Genomic DNA, 17,903 nt, shown 5'->3' on the forward strand with positions numbered 1-17,903 from the left:
GATGATTCCACACTTTGCTTATGAACCTGTTGTTGATTTGGGGTAGCATCAAATGTGCTCTAGCCATGAAAATTCGTGGAGAGGCTATAGCACATGAGGTCTCCAAGGCCCAGAAATGGTTTGGGCAGAATCTAACCAGTTTGGGAGATATTAAAATAATTAATATTTTTAATGGAGTTCCTAAGTCTAAACTTAGGAAAAATAAAATATTAATGTGAATTAATATAAAACTGAGTTAGAATGGTCCAAAAGTCATGGATCAAGCCAAATCTAATCTTAGCCGTTGATTAGAGATTTAATCTCGGCCGTTGATGGACCAACGAGAAAAGTATAAGAGGAGGCTTGAGGGTCAGTTGGAGAACACACCAAGAGAGATCAAGAACTCGATTTTCTGGGGCAGGGTTTGCTGAGGAAATTGAGTGAGTGATCTGAGTTGCAGCTGAGGGGCAGTGAATACATAGCAGAGAGGCAGAGTTAGTACCGGGAGGATCAGCGCAGAAGCTGGGAGAGGTTGACGCAGAGCCAGCTAGAGGCCACGTAGAGCCATCCAAAGGCCATGCAGAGGCAGTCAGGAGCTACGCAGAGCCAGAAAGGGTTAGCGTGTGAAATGCAGAGGCTCCAGAGGCTAACGCAAAGCCTAGAGAGGCTAACGTTGGGCCAAAGAGACTGACGCTGGGCTAAAGAGGCTGACGCAGGGCCTAGAGGCAGCGCTGGGAGTTTTTTGTGGGATAGACTGGAGCTGGAGAGTTGCATAGGGTGACACGGTCCCTATCAGAGTGACGCAAAGCAACAGAAGCTGCATTGTTGCTGTGGGATCGTTCATCCAGTGATTTAGCCGGAATATCTGTCTCCGACTGAGAGGTGCTACTGCCGAGGGCATGCTCTATTGGGTGAGCCATTTCTGGCACCCAGGTTGTATTCTGAAACTGCATAATAATAAAACCCTCTGAATAACTGCACTGGTTTTCCCGCATTGGGTTTTTCCAGGGACATTAGTCCAAAAACAACAGTGTCACTTGTGTGCTTGTGTGCTTTCAATCGATGATCTATATGTGTTGATATTGTACTTGTATTTATTTTCAGTATTTACATGGTAAATAACTTGTTAAGTATTTGAACAAGTAGGAAGAAATAAATCAGATAGTACAAGAATTTCTAACGGGTTAAACTTAGAAATTCCAACACCTGTTTAGTTTATTTGACAACTTCCTATCACATATATTATTATAAATATATCACACAGTATGAATCAGACATCTATACATTTCTATCCTCATTTATAATCTATGGTCATCATTTACATTATCAATTTCCCAACCTGATAACCTGAACATCAAACCTTTAGTTCATTGAAAAAAATCACCGAGTCCCATGATACCCAAACATGTAAAGTAGGTTAATGTACCTCATGAAGTTGTTCTTGCTTGGCAAGATTCTTCACCCTATATGCTTGATTGCTTGGATTAATATGACGTCTCAAAATTTTGATGTCTCGTGTCAAGAGTATCCTCCTCTCTTCTTGTGCCTGTTCTATCAATTGCCTGAAAACATAAATTTAAGCCAGAACTGTTCAGGAACATCTACCCATAGCACAAGAGAACCTCGAAAGACAATAAATCATTCCTTATTTTGCTTGTCCATCTTAAGGATTATTAGACATGAATGAAATCTGCATATATTGTAGAGTAAAATATAGATGCTGTCCTAATGGTCATTTATTTTTCATTAACCAAAGAGCATTATTGAAGTGGTTAGTCCTAAATGATACTGCTATATTACCCTAGAACTTGATTTATGAAACATTATGCTAGACAAGAACCTTGGTTCAGCCTTCTTTACAGATGGAGTCGCAGCATCAATACCAACACAGCGAAGCTGTTTTGCCAAACCTTCAACCTACACAGCATATCCATGAGCTATACAAGAATATCTCTTGTAAATTTTCAGAAATGAAAATTTCTATAGACTACAAAGAGAAAAAGATCTTGATATTGAAGTCTCTGGGTTGCTGACTAATTTTCCCTTCCTTTTAAAATATAAAGTTTCATTGGCTAAGGTGGCATAAACTCGCAATATTTGAAGATAAGTCTGAACTATGATTTAAAGAATACAAACAACTGACCATAACATCACAAAGAAATCTAGGAACTCCATCACCACCAAGTAAAGGGTCCCATGGTGGAGGTCCTTGCCATTCACTATAGCTTTCTATCTGTTCTGCTTTACACTTCTCAGTTGTTCGTGATCGTCGGCTCCTTCCCTTCCGGCTACCTGACTTTGCTTTAGTTTCACATTCACTCAACAAAATCCTCTCCCCAAGAATTTGTGCAATATTTAAAACAGGCTGACAGAAAGAAATTCCCTTTCTCCTTATATAATTTGCACTCAATGCATTAATTGAAGCCATTAATAAGGGCCCTTTTAAAGTTGCTTTAACTATTTCCACGGCATTTCCAAGCGTTGATCTCAAGACATTCTCGTTGTCATGACATTCTTGTGACATGAGTAATTCTTTCAACCCAACAATTGCAGTAGAGAAGCTTGGGCTAGTTGCCTCACTTCTAGCTTGACCTGCACACATAAGAAACACAGTTAATCTGTTGTTTCTGTTGAATCTACAAAAATTATAATTGAAAGAGATGCATAATATAAAACATTCATGTAAATTTAATAATAGCTTTAACCTACTATGGCTGTTGCAGCTAGGCCTATGTTTTAGTTATAACACACCACATCTCATCATCAGCTTATTTGTGTATCAAACTAGCTATAACATAGCATATCTCATTACCTGGTTGTTTGCATGTCAATCTAGCACTGTAATGCATGTTTGTTGTACTATGATCATAACATATTTCCTTTGACATATGTGCCTGACCCAGCTAGGGTAAAACATAGCACTCCAAATCGTATAGAAAAAACTACAAATATGTAGAAGAACTGTTAAAATTGGCAACTAGGGCCAAACTCCATGTGGGTCACCTTATTTATGGCAGCTGATACTTTTCTTGGATTCCTCTCACCGAGAGGTGTAGCATTGATCCAACAATCATCCGATTCCGACATGTATTCATGGAGGTATGAATTTATTTGTATACTTGACAATTTGTCAAGGTCGCCCAGCAAGCAAAACAATGTTTTACACCCCCAGTTTATCCTCAACGTTTCATATAAAAGGAGGAGACCTTGTGGCATTATTCCAATCATCTCATCACTCATTCTTCTCTCTCCTATGCATTAAAGGAGCAGGCCTCTCACACGTGTGCTGGAAGAAGGAGGACGCAGATTAGGGCAGCGTTGACATGGGTCGACCGAGGTGCAGGAAGGCTGATTCTTGGCAGCGTTGACCAGCGTGGGGACATCTTTGACTGTGGTTTGGGTTGGGCAGCCTCTCCTAGGCTAGCCGCATTTCTGATCAGCAATTCAGACCTCTGTTTGACCACCCTTTGACCAGTGTTGACTGTCAAGGGTTGACCGCAGACCTGTCCCTGCGTTGACTGCAGTTTGACCATCATTTCAGACTGTTTTGGGCTTTATATTCTTGCTGTTGGAGGTCGAGTTGACTGAGGTTGACTTGAGGTCAATTCTGACCTGTTTGACCAGCCTTGACTTTGTTGGTTAGGGTTTTGTTGCAGCTGTCATAAAATTACAGATTTGTGTAATTGTACTATCTCTCTCTCTGCTGAATTATTGAAGAATATAAGAAGAATTGATCAAGGGTTTCCCCGCATTGGGGTTTGTCCCTCGCTGGTGCCACATCTTGTGTCCTCTTGTCTTGGCTTGTCTTCTACTGTTTATATTTATGTTCTATCTGCATTTTACTATCATGCTGATGTGATTGCTATTCTGGAAATTGATATTGGGCTAATAAGAAAATTTGAAGTAAATTGCTCTTAAGCATAGAACATACCATAATTTAACATGGTATCAGAGTTGAGGTGAAGACAAAGCCCAAGCAAGAGTGAAAGAGAAATCACCGAAGACAAAAGGAAAGGACAAAAGGCTCAATGGGTTCCTCATCCCACTTCCTGGCCGAAGACAAGCTCCATGAGAAGTCTAACTATCACGGATGGAAGATGTCTCTTGATCTGACATTGGAAGAGCAAGAAGTGTTGGACTATGTGAGGGGTAAAATTCCGGAGCCTCCATCAAATGCATCGGCTGCTACAAAGAACAAGTACACTAAGGGTGAAGTCAAAGCGAAGAAGATTATCTGAGATTCAATTGACAAGCGTCTGGTGGCCTACATTTCCGAGCTGAACACCTCCAAGGAGATCTACGATAGATTGGTAAGCTTGTTTAAAGTTAGTGATGCAAATCAAGTTTTGTTCCTCAAAAATAAGTTGAAGGATATTAAGAAGGGCAAGGACGAGGATATTCAATCCTACTTCTTAAGGATCACTAAGATCAAGAATGATCTTCTATCAATTGGAGAAGTCATTCCTAACAGGGAACTAACTATCACTACCCTTGGAGGGCTCCCATCCGAATGGTATATATTTAGAACCACTCTTCTCAATAATGATTGAATTCTGGGGTTTGAAGAATTGATGTTGAGATGCATTCAAGAAGAGACAAGGATGGTGGAGCAAGAAATGCCTTCAAACAAAGGCAACCCCACTGCTTTCTCCTCTCATGCCAAAAGGAGAAATAATTATGGGTCTAAAGGTCATTTCAAAGGAAAGCCCGGATCGAAGGGTGGAAGGAAGGGAAGATGCTTTGTTTGCAATAAATTTGGCCACTATGCAAGGGAGTGTCCAAATAGAAAGGACACATCACATGATGATGATCAAAATCACTCCAAGGGCAACTTCAACAACAACAATCAAAGGAATGGCAGGTTCAATGGCAAAGGAAAGAGGAATGTGGGAAATCAAGGAAATGGTCAACCCTCCAAGAAAGCAAGGAACTCCAGGTATGAATCAAATGTTGTTAACAATAAGCAAGATGAGTATTATCTTATATCGGCCCTCTCCACTACCTCTCCTCCAGACTCGTTGGGAAATTGGCTTATTGATAGTGGTGCCTCAAGGCACTTCACTGGTTACAAGGAAGCTCTCTCTAATCTGATAGAGAAGGAGACAAACTTGGAGATTATTCTTGGAGACAATTCCACCTATCCCGTAAAGGGTGTAGGGAATGTTACCCTTCAATTGAATCAAGGTAACACGATCCACTTGCAAGAAGTCTTATATGTACCTGATCTCAAGAAGAACCTGGGGTCCATTTCAGCAATAGAAGACAAAGGCTACAAGTTGGCATTCATCGATGGAAAGGTATGTGTTTGGAAAAAGAATTTTAAAGATGTTTTCACTCTTGGGTTCCAGGTTGACTCTTTATATCAAGTTGGAGGAATTCCAATGCGAGTCATGTCTTGCGACACATCTCTACAATCTGAACTATGGCACCGAAGGTTTGCCCACCTTCATTATAAGGCTCTACCCGATGTGAGACAAATGGTGACAGGGATGCCCAAGTTCAAAGTAGAGCATGAAGGTGTATGTTCGGGATGTGCCTAAGGAAAGCTCAAAAGGGGACCATTCCCCTCAAGCCATAGCAAGTCTATAGATATATTGCAGTTGGTCCACTCCGACATATCTGGTATGATGCCCATAAACTCTTTGGGAGGATATCTATATTATCTCACTTTTACAAATGATTATTCTCGCAAGACTTGGATACACTTCTTGAAAAGGAAGGATGAAGTGTTCACCTGGTTCCGTCACTTCAAAGCCTTGATTGAAAATCAAACCGAGAAGAGAATCAAGATATTAAGGACTGATAATGGAACCAAATATGAATCCAATGAGTTCCATGACTTTTGCAAAGAAGTTGGCATTAAGAGGGAGACCACAACACCATACACTCCTGAGCAAAATGGTGTGGCTGAAAGGAAGAATCGTATGATTGTGGAAGCTGTTCATGCCATGCTCCATGATCAAAGGCTTCCGAAGTTTCTATGGGCCGAAGCTGCGAATATCGTCGTATATGTTCAAAACTGATGCCCTCATCAAGCATTGGACTCAAAGACTCCCGAAGAAATGTTCACTGGTAAGAAACTCGATGTCTCTCATTTTAGAATTTTTGGAAGTCCCGTATACTTTCATGTGCTGAAAGAGAAGAGAAGTAAATTGGGTACATCTGGAAAGAAAGGAATCTTTGTGGGCTATAGCGAAAATACCAAGGGCTATAGAATTTATGTGGTTGGTCAAAGGGAATTTGAGATAACTCATGATGTTACCTTTGACGAAGATATGGCTCTTAGCAAGGTTGACAATCTTCCTATTCCAAGGAAGGATAAAGAAGTTGACACCAGGAAACCGGATGAAAAAGAAGATGAAACGATGCTGGATGTTGAAGAACCTATGGATCATATTGATCCTCCTCCTCAAGAGCCCTCCTCCTCTAGGAAGAGACCCTCATGGATTAGGGAGACTCTTGAAGATGCCGAGATACATATTGCACCCAGAGGGACTTTCCGTGAAAGCAAGAAGCCGACCAGGTATCAGGGATACTTGACCATTATGAGCACTATCATTCAAAACGAGCCTACATCGTTCGAAGAAGCCGTGAAGCATCAAGTATGGAAGGATGCTATGAATGAAGAATACGAGTCCATTATGAAGAATGATATCTAGGATGTGGTCCCCAGACCCCAAGACAAATCAGTTGTCACCTCAAAATGGCTTTACAAAATCAAGCATGGCGCTGATGGGAGTGCTGAAAAGTACAAAGCTCGCTTTGTTGCTCGAGGCTTCTCTCAAAAGGAAGGTGTGGATTACGATGAGATATTTGCACCAGTTGCCCGATACACCACCAACCGCTTGATCATAGCCCTTGCTGCTTCGCAAGGATGGAACCTACATCAGATGGATGTCAAAACGACGTTCTTACATGGTCCAATTAAAGAGGAAGTCTATGTGGAACAACCCGAGGGGTTTGAGATTCATAATCGGGAATCTCATGTATGCAGGTTGAAGAAAGCTCTCTATGGGCTGAAGCAAGCACCCCGAGCTTGGTATGATAGGATCGATAACTATTTGATGAAGTTGGGATTCACTAGGAGTGAAATCGATCCAAACCTTTACTTTAAGGTTGAAGATGATAAGCCTCTCATACTGGTGTTGTATGTTGATGACCTCTTTTTGACTGGTGCAGACCCTCTCATTCACAAATGTAAGAGGGAGTTGGCTTCTGAATTTGAGATGAAGGACCTAGGACTAATGCACTAATTCCTAGGGTTGGAGGTCTAGCAAAATCCAGGAGAAATTTTCCTATCTCAAGGAAAATACGTGGTCAAGATATTGGAAAGATTTCGAATGGTGGACTGCAAGCCTGTGACTACCCCGATGGAGCTTAACTTCAAGAAGTTATGCGTAATGATGTCGTTCCTGTATTGGGAAATGCTTCTGAGTATCCTCAACTCATAAGATGTTAAATTATGGTATGTTCTATGCTTAGAGCAGTTTACTTCTTTTCTTCTTATTAGCCACTGATTAGCAATCACATATACATTAAGTAAAGTGCAGATAGAACATTAAACGATCGACAGAAAACAAGCCAAGACAAGAGACACAAGATGTGGCAGCTAGCCAGGGACAAACCCCAATGCGGGGAAACCCTTTGATCAAATCTTCTTTTATCTTCAATAGTTCAGCAGAGAGAAATAGTACAAAATCAGAATTCTGTAATTTTATATCAGCAGCAGCAAACCCTAGATCAGCAAAGTCAAACTTGGTCAAACGAGTTGAAATTCATCTCTAATATGATTGGTCAATTACCGGTCAACTAGCCCTCGAACTGCCTGAGGAAACAGCCCCAAAAACAAAGTCAAACTGCTATTGACTGAAGTCAACCTATTGCCCAAAACTAGGGCAGTCAACGCTGGTCAAACTAGAGGTCAAATTGCCTCAGTTTGCGTGCCAAAATCTGTGGCTTGCCTAGGAGAGGCAGCCACACCAAAACCGCACTCTTCTAAGGTCAACGCTGGTCAAAGAGACCTTCAGCAGCTTCTGCGTCTTCCTTGCCCTTCTGCGTCCTCCTTCCCACGTGTGAGCTGCTCCTTGTGTAACCCAAAGCTAAGGAGAGAAAGAGAAGAATGAGTGAGATGAGATGAGTTGATAATGAATCAACCTCACTTGTACTTATATGATTTGTTGGGCATGTGTGTTACACATTTAGCTGGTGGCCGACCTTGACACTTTGTCAGGTAAATACAAATAAATTCATATCTCCATAAATAATTGTCAGAATTGGACGATCTTTAGATCAATCCTACACCTCTCGACAAGAGGAATCTAGGAAAAATATCAGCTTCCATAAATAAGAAGACGCGCATGGAGTTTTGGCCCTAGTTGCCAATTTTAACATAAGAGCATTGTTCTTGGTGAACTCCCGTCCAGATATATGTTTTGCAATCAACACGTTGAGCCAATATTTAGTTGAGCCTCATCACTCACATTGGATTGGTGCCAAGAATCTTCTGAGATATCTTCGGGGCACAATCACTCATGGACTGAGATACACTGTCAGAGATGTGAGGTTGCATGGTTATTCCGACGCTGATTGGGCAGGCAGTGTGGTGGACCGAAAGAGCACTTCTGGGTGTTGTTTTCCTTTGGGTTCTACTTCGATATCCTGGATAAGCAGGAAGCAGAAGTCGGTGTCTCTGAGCACCGCTGAGGCCGAATATATTGCTGCGAATATGGCCTCCTGCGAAGCTGTCTGGTTGAGGAAGCTCTTTAGTGAGTTGTTTGGACATACACTGGATACTACCGTGATCCTCTGCGACAACTATAGTGGGATTTGTTTATCAGAGAATCTCGTATTTCATGATCGCACCAAGCACATCAACATCAGGGACCACTTTATATGGGATATGGTACAACAAGGAGCAATAAGGCTCCATCATATTGGGACTGATGAGCAAGTTGTCGACATTCTAACGAAGCCCCTGGGAAAGGTCAAATTATTGACTTTTCAAGAATGACTAGGAGACGTGGAGAGACCCTCTTATGAGGGTCCTGTATGATATGTACATTGAGCTCTGGGAGCTCCGGGGGGCTTGGGGTACTTCTTGGAGCGATGAGCAACCATAGGGTGAGTGGTTCAGCTTTCCCCTAGTGGTTTGCTATGTACAGGGTGAGTGGTTCAGCCTTCCCCTGTGATACCTTGTGGTGACATGTAGGCAAGATGAGTGGTTCATCCTTCTCCTGCTGAGACATCCTACCCATGCAGTCTGGGACTCATGGGAAGTACCTCTCATCTGGCCAATGAGTAGGGAAATGAGGATAGGGACCATAGTAGTACCGATGGACGCATCGTGTAACTACCGTACTCCCTATGCTAGGATGATATTGATCTGGGATCAATTGGAACTGACTTCGGGTTAGTAAGAGTGGTATGAGACACTCTCTTTATTTGGAACTGATTTCGGGTTAGTAAGAGTGGTATGAGACACCCTCTTTATTTGGAACTGACTTCGGGTCAGTAAGAGTGGTATGAGACACTCTCTTTATTTGGAACTGATTTCGGATCAGTAAGAGTGGTATGACACACTCTCTTCATTGGGACTGACTTCGGGTCAGTAAGAGTGCTATGTGACACTCTCTATCTGGGACTGACTTCGGGTCAGTAGAGAATGGTATGACACATTCAGTGCATTAATGGCAGAGATAGTACCGACAGACAGATGGATTAGCAGATGGAGTTCATCCTAGTTGAGAGGGAGTGTTAAAATTGGCAACTAGGGCTAAACTCCATGTGGGTCACCTTATTTATTGCAACTGATATTTTTCTTGGATTCCTCTCACTGAGAGGTGTAGGATTGATCTAACAATCATTCGATTCCGACATGTATTCATGGAGATATGAATTCATTTGTATTCATGACAATTTGTCAAGGTCAGCGAGCAAGCAAAACAGTGTTTTACACCCCCAACTTATCCTCAACGTTTTGTTGATTTGGGGTAGCATCAGATGTGCTCTAGCCATGAAAATTGGTGGAGAGGCTAAAGCACATGAGATCTCCAAGACCTAGAAATGGTTTGGGCAAATTCTAACCGGTTTGGGAGATATTAAAATAATTAATAATCTAAACTTAGAAGAAATAAAATATTAATGGATATTAATATAACATTGGGTTAGAAGGTTCCAAAAGTCATGGATCAGGCCAAATCTAATCTTAGCCGTTGATTAGAGATTTAATCTCGACCGTTGAAGGACCAACAGGAAAAGTATAAGAGGAGGCTTGAGGGTCAGTTGGAAAATACACCAGAGTGATCAGTCATTCTATTCTCTAGAGCGGGGTTTGCTAAGAGAGATAGAATTAGTGATCAGCAGCGAGGGGCAGTGAATACATAGTAGAGAGGCAGAGTTGGTACCAGAGAGACAATGCAGATCCAGGAGAGGTTGACGCAGAGGCAGCTAGGACCTGCGCAGAGCCAGGAGAGGCCAACGTGTGTGATGCAGAGGGTCTAAGGGCTAATGCAGAAGCTCCATAAGTTGACGCAAAGGCTAGTAGAGATGACGCAGGGCCAAGAGGCAGCACTGGGAGATTTTCGTGGGGTAGACTGGTGCTAGTGAGCCGAGAAGGGTGATGCAGTCCCTATCAGAGTGACGCATAGCAGTGGAAGCTGCAATTGTTGCTGTGGGATCGTTCATCCGGTGATTGATCAGCTGGAATATCTGTCTCCGAGGAGAGGTACTACTGCCAAGGGCATTCTCTATTGGGTGAGCCATTTCTGGCACCCTAATTGTATTCTGAAAACTACATAATAATAAAACCCTCTGAATAGTTGCATCGGTTTTCCCGCATTGGACTTTTCCAGGGACATTGGTCCAAAAATAACTGTCACTTGTGTGCTTGTTTTCTTTCAATTGATGATCTGTAGATGTTGATACTGTACTTGTGTTTATTTTCAGTATTTACATGGTAAATAACTTGTTAAGCAATTAAACAAGTAGGAGGAAACAAACCAGATAGTACAGGAAGAATTTATAACGAGTTAAACTTAGAAATTCCAACAAGGTATCAGAGCGTGGTTGCAGATCACAGGATAACTGAAGGCATCAACTAGCAGAGCAGTAGCAGAAGATTCAGTGGTCCCGAGTGACAGAGCTGATCTGTGCATAAGGCGACAGAGGAAGGAGTGACGCAAAGGGACTGCGTCATCATTCTGGGCCAGAGAAAGGTAGCGCAAAGGCTAAGGGAGGCAAAATCAGGCTCACATAGAGCCACGCAGAGGCCAGGAGGGCTAATGTAGTTGGCTAGGGGAGCTGATTTGCCAGTGTCGGGATTGCGCAAAGCCAAGTGGCTCAATCCTTCAGTTGCTGGGGTATAGGAGGCTGCAGGTAATTTGCGGAGCGAAGCTTGTGGGGTACTGTGGTCAGAACAGTACCTAACAAGGCAAGACCAAGGAGGAGGGATTTCCAGAAGGGAAATCGAGACTCAGCAGGAGTCGAACCGAGAACTTCCAGACTGAAAGTTAAGAGACTCAACAGGAGCCGAACAAAGGACTTCCACGAGGGAAGTAGAGAGACTTGGAGGAGTTGAAAGAAGAGCAGTATAATGGTCGTGAATGGACGGAGAGATCATGTTAAATTATGGTATGTTCTATGCTTAGTGCAGTTTACTTCTTTTCTTCTTATTGGCCACAGATTAGCAATCACACATACATTAAGTAAAGTGCAGATAGAACATTTAACGATCAACAGAAAACAAGCCAAGGCAAGAGACACAAGATGTGGTGGCTAGCGAGGGACAAACCCCAATGCAGGGAAACCCTTTGATCAATTCTTCTTTTATCTTCAATAGTTCGGCAGAGAGAAATAGTGCAAAATCAGAATTCTGTAATTTTATATCAGCAGCAGCAAACCCTAGATCAGCAAAGTCAAACTTGGTCAAACGAGTTGAAATTGACCTCCAATATGCTTGGTCAATTTCCAGTCAACTAGCACTTGAACAGCCTGAAGAAATAGCCAGTGAATAGCCTCGGGCTTCCAAAAATTCTAAAATGAGATACGTCACGTTTCTTACCAGTGAACATCTCTTCTGGTGTCTTGCAACCCAATGCTTGAAGAGGGCATCGGTTTTGCACATATACGGCAGTATTCGCAGATTCGGCCCATAGAAACTTCGAAAGTCTTTGATCGTGAAGCATACATAGCACAGATAGCTTCCACAATCGTACGATTCTTCCTTTCCGCCACACCATTCTTCTCAGGATTATATGATGTTGTAGTCTCCCTCTTAATGCCAACTTCTTTGCAAAAGTCATGCAACTCATTGGATTTATACTCAATCCCATTATCAGTCCTTAAGATCTTGATCTTCTTTTCGGTTTGATTCTCGTTCAAGGCTTTGAAGTGACGAAACCAAGTGAACACTTCATCCTGCTTTTTCAAGAAGTATATCCAGGTCTTGCGAGAATAATCATCTGTAAAAGTGAGGTAATATAAATATCCTCCCAAGGAGTTCACAAGCATCATACCAGATATGTCTGAGTGAACCAACTGCAATATATCGGAGGTCTTGCTTTGGCTTGAGGAGAATGGTCCCCTTTTGAGCTTCCCTTCGACACATCTCGAACATACACCTTCTTGCTCTACTCAGAACTCAGGCATCCCTGTCACCATTTGTCTTACATTGGGTAGAGCTTTATAATGAAGGTGAGCAAACCTCCGATGCCATAGTTTAGACTGAAGTGATGTGTCACAAGACATGACACCCAGTGGACTTCCTCCAACCTGATATAAGAAACCCAAGAGTGAAAGCTTCTTTAAAATTCTTTTTCCATACACGTACCTTGCCATTGATGAAGGTTACCTTGTAGCCTTTGTCTTCCATTGTCGAAACAGACACCAAGTTCTTTTTGAGATCAGGTACATATAGGACTTCTTGCAAATGAATTGTATTACCTTGATTCAATTGAAGAGTGACATTCCCTACGCCTTTCACGGGATATTTTGCGTTGTCCCCAAGAACAATTTCCAGGTTGGTCTCCTTCTCTATCAGATTAGAGAGAGCTTCTTTGAAACCAGTGAAGTGCCTTGAGGCACCACTATCAATAAGCCAATTTCCCAGCGCGTCCAAGAGAGCAGTAGTAGAGAGGGTCGCTGGTAGACAATATTCATCTTGCTTATTGTCAACAACGTTAGATTCATAGCTGGAGTTTCTTGCCTTCTTGAAGGGTTGTTCTCTTCCTTGACTTCCGGCATTTCTTTTACCTCTGCCATTGGACCTGCCATTCCTTTGATTGCCTTGAGAGTGATTTTGGTCATCGTCATGGTGTGAGTCCCTTTTATCAGGGCACTCCCTCGCATAGTGGCCCATTTTGTTGCAATTGTAACATCGACCTTTTCTTCCACCCTTTGGTCCAGCCTTTCCTTTGGATTTAGCCCCAGAATTGTTTCTTCTTTTAGCATGAGAAGAAAAGGCAGAGGGATGGCCTTTAAGTGCGGGCATTTCTTGCTCTTCCATCCTTGTTTCTTCTTGAATACATCTAGCCATCAATTCCTCAAATCCTGGGATGACATTATTGTTGAGAAGAGTAGTCCTGAATATATACCATTCAGGTGGCAGTCCTCCAAGAGTTGTGATAGTCATTTCCCTGTCAAGAACTACTTCCCCAATAGATAGGAGATCATTCTTGATCTCAGTGATCCTTAAGAAATATGCTTGCATACTCTCATCTTTGCCCTTCTTAATTTCCTTCAGCTTATTTCTAAGGAACAAAACTTGATTTGCATCATTAACTTTAAATAAACTCACCAGTCTATCGTAGATTTCCTTGGAGGTTGTCAGCTCAGAAACATAGGCCACTAGGCGCTTGTCGATAGAGTCCCGGATGATCTTCCTTGCTTTGACTTCTCCCTTGGACCACTTGCTTTTGGTAGCAGCGGATGCATTTGATGGAGGCGCAACAGTATAACCTCTCACATGGTCCAACACTTCCTAATCTTCTAAAGTCAGATCAAGGAACATCTTCCATCTGTGATAGTCAGACTTCTCACGGAGCTTGTCTTCAGCAGGAAAGAGTGTTGAGGACCACATGAAGTTTTAAGGATAGCGTTGCCAACCTTCTCTTCAGTGGTTGCTCTTACTCTTGCTCTTGCTTGGGCTTTGTCTTCACCTCAACTCTGATTCGATGTTAAATTATGGTATGTTCTATGCTTAGGGCAGTTTACTTCTTTTCTTCTTATTATCCACTAATTAGCAATCACATATACATTAAGTAAAGTGCAGATAGAACATTAAACGATCAACAGAAAACAAGCCAAGACAAGAGACACAAGATGTGGCGGCTAGCCAGGGACAAACACCAATGCAGGGAAACGCTTTGATCAAATCTTTTTTTACCTTCAATAGTTCAGCAGAGAGAAATAGTACAAAATCAAAATTTTGTAATTTTATATCAGTAGCAGCAAACCCTAGATCAGCGAAGTCAAACTTGGTCAAACGAGTTGAAAATGACCTCCAATATGCTTGGTCAATTTCCGGTCAACTAGCCCTCAAACAGCATGAAGAAACAGCCCTTGAACAGCCCCAAAAACATAGTCAAACTGATGTTGACTGAAGTCAACCCGCTGCCCAAAACTAGGGAGTCAACGCTGGTCAAACCTGTGGACAGATCGCCTCGATTTTTGTGCCAAAATCTGCGCCCTGCCTAGGAGAGGCATCCACACCAAAACGGCACCCTTGATGAGTCAACGCAAGTCAAAGAGACCTTCAACAGCGTCTGCATCCTCCTTGCCCTAATGCGTCCTCCTTCTCACGTGTGAGCTGCTCCTTGTATAACCCAAAGATAAAGAGAGAGAGGGAAGAATCAGTGAGATGAGATGATTTGAAATGAATCAATCTCACTTGTATTTATATGATTTGTGCCACACATTTAGTTGTTGGTCGACCTTGACAATTTGTCAAGTAATTACAAATAGATTCATATCTCCATAAATACTTGTCAGAATCGGATGATCTTTAGATCAATCCTACACCTCTCGACAAGAGGAATCTAGTAAAAATAGCAGCTGCCATAAATGAGGTGACCCACATGGAGTTTGGCCCTAGTTTCCAATTTTAACAAATCATGATAGGTTGGACGGAGCATCCAACTTCGTGGTCTGGAAGGCCAGGATCTTGTCCATTCTAGACAGATATCTCATCAAGAACTTCGCCTTGAAAACAATAGCGATCCCAGTTGACCCAACTGAAAATGAGAAGTACGAGGAGGCAATGGCAAAGGCGAAGTGCATCATCCTTGATGGGGTCAAGGATCATGTGGTGTTGCATATTGCCAAGAAGGACACGGCAAATGAGATGTGGGATGCCCTGAAGAAATTGTACTAGCATACTCCCGTGCAGAGGAAGATGTTACTTGAAAATTAGTTGCGGTCATACCAGATGCAGAAGGGAGAGTAGATAGATGAGATCCATGACCAGCTAACTTCCATAAGGGCCACGTCAGATCAGGAATTGATGGCGAGGACCGCATTGAACGCAGTCTCAGAGGATTGGGAGGTATTTGTCCAGAGCATATTGGGCAGGACAAGCCTTCCGGATTGGGAGGAACTATGGGCGGCTCTTCGTCAAGAAGAGATCAAAAGGGTGACCAAGGCGGGAATAACGGCAAAGGGGTCAAAATCAAGAAGGAGGAAGAAGAGGATGCGGCTCTAGCATCTGCGGAAAAGCAAGAGAAGAGAAAGAAAAAGGACCTCTCCAAGGTCAAGTGCTTCCATTGTGGGGAACTGGGTCATTTTGCGAACCAAGTCCTAGGAAGAAGAGTAAGGGAGAGGCTTCGGAGACCAAAGCAACGCCAGCGAGGGCAGAGAAAGAAGTCAAGGAGGATGACAATTGTGCCATGAGTGCTCATGTGCCACTTGAGAAGAAGTGGGGAGATATCGAGCTGTAGTCAGGAGGACTACAGGCGATGAGGGGCAGGATCCTTGAGGTACCCAACCTCTTGGATTATACCTTGCTACGGGAGCCCCGAAGAGGAGTAGCAGGACCGACGGATGTCGGTAGAGATGGATGCAGATGGAGCGGCAGAAAGTGTTACAGTGTAGGAGTCCTGGGATAGCGCAAGGCTAGCAGGCTGCAACAGTGCGAGAGGCACAGAAGTATTGCACCAGTGCAGGATGGCACAAAGAGGTGTGCAACGGTGCAAGATGCAGGACGTTGTTACAGCAGCGCAGAGGTCAATAGAGGGAGCACTTGTTAGCAGCAAAGGAAGCTTCAGCATCGGGAGTGTTTCTAGCCTGACAAGGATGTCAGAAGTTGGGTGGATCAGTTACTTACTTCTCGGTAATTGAGTTGCAGTGCAGCAGTTAGCAGTGGCAGTGCTATGGGCAGCACGATGCAGCATGATGAGAGGGGGATGCAGTGTTGGGAGAATGGACCAGCAGCAGCACGAATGTAGAGGGAGTCGTCGTACGGATGCAGCAGTGGTAGTGGCAGGGCCATGGGCAGCAGTACAGGATGCAGCAGTGTAGAGGATGTTGGGCAGGGAGGCCTAGCATCAGCACAGAGACTGGTGCTGGATAATCAGGGTGATACTCAGTGTGGAGTATTACTAGAGCATAGTCCTCGCTAAGAGGAAGTATTGATTTGGGGTAGCATCGAATGTGCTCTAGCCATGAAAATGGTGGAGAGGCTAAAGCACATGAGATCTCCAAGACCCATAAATGGTTTGGGCAGATTCTAACCGGTTTGGGAGATATTAAAATAATTAATATTTTTAATGGAGTTCCTAAGTCTAAACTTAGGGAAAATAAAATATTAACGGGTATTAATATAAAACTAGGTTAGAAGGTTCCAAAAGTCATGGATCAAGCCAAATCTAATCTTAGCCGTTGATTAGAGATTTAATCTCGGCCGTTGAAGGACCAACAGGAAAAGTATAAAAGGAGGCTTGAGGGTCAGTTGGAAAATACACCAGAGTGATCAGTCATTCTATTCTCTAGAGCGGGGTTTGCTAAGAAAGATAGAATCAGTGATCAGCAAAGAGGCAAAGCTGGTACTAGAGAGACAGCGCAGAGCCGGGAAAGGTTGACGCAGAGGCAGCAAGGGGCTACGCAGAGGCAACTAGGAGATGCGCAAATCTAGGAGAGGCCAGTGTGTGTGATGCAGAGGGTCTAAGGGCTGACACAGAAGCTCCAGAAGCTGACGCAGAGGCTAGTAGAGCTGACGCAGGGCCAAGAGGCAGCACTGGGAGATTTTCGTGGGGCAGACTATGTGCTGGTGAGCCGGGAAGGGTGATGCAGTCCCTATCAGAGTGACGCAGAGCAGTGGAAGCTGCAGTTGTTGCTGTGGGATTGTTCATCTAGTGATTTATTAGCCGGAATATCTGTCTCCGAGGAGAGGTACTACTGTTGAGGGCATTCTCTATTGGGTGAGCCATTTCTGGCACCTTGGCTGTATTCTGAAAACTGCATAATAATAAAACCCTCTGAATAGCTGCACCAGTTTTCCAGCATTGGGTTTTTCCGCGGACATTGGTCCAAAAAGAACGGTGTCACTTGTGTGTTTGTTTTCTTTCAGTTGATGATCTGTAGATGTTGATACTATACTTGTGTTTATTTTCAGTATTTACATGGTAAATAACTTGTTAAGCAATTAAACAAGTAGAAAGAAACAAACCAAATAGTACAGAAAGAATTTCTAACGAGTTAAACTTAGAAATTCCAATGTTTCATATAAAAGGAGGAGACCTTGTGGCATTATTCCAATCATCTCATCACTCATTCTTCTCTCTCTCATACGCATTAAAGAAGCAGGCCTCTCACATGTGTGGATGGAAGAAGGAGGACGCAGATTAGGGCAGCGTTGACTTCAGTTGACCAAGGTGCAGGAAGGCTGATTCTTGGCAGCGTTGACCAGCGTGGGGGACATCTTTGACTGTGGTTTG

At 43.1% G+C, this 17,903-nt stretch overlaps 1 protein-coding gene across 3 annotated transcripts in view; it reads right to left on the reverse strand.

Annotated features, from left to right (window-relative positions):
* The window catches only part of LOC149219434 (uncharacterized), a 502,009-nt gene that overhangs the window by 361,281 nt on the left and 122,825 nt on the right, over positions 1–17,903 (reverse strand). For all 3 annotated transcript variants that reach the window (XM_089384368.1, XM_089384367.1, XM_089384366.1), the window contains 3 exons: positions 2,123–2,571; positions 1,820–1,896; positions 1,406–1,541 (listed from right to left, as the gene is read on the reverse strand). In XM_089384368.1, the coding sequence (XP_089240494.1) occupies positions 1,406–1,541; positions 1,820–1,896; positions 2,123–2,571 (662 nt within the window). The remainder of the gene's footprint in view (positions 1–1,405; positions 1,542–1,819; positions 1,897–2,122; positions 2,572–17,903) is intronic.

The sequence above is a fragment of the Pinus tabuliformis genome, chromosome Q (assembly GCF_031772625.1).
Source record: "Pinus tabuliformis cultivar Carrire ecotype Pingquan chromosome Q, CPIR1, whole genome shotgun sequence".
Taxonomy (NCBI): domain Eukaryota; kingdom Viridiplantae; phylum Streptophyta; class Pinopsida; order Pinales; family Pinaceae; genus Pinus; species Pinus tabuliformis.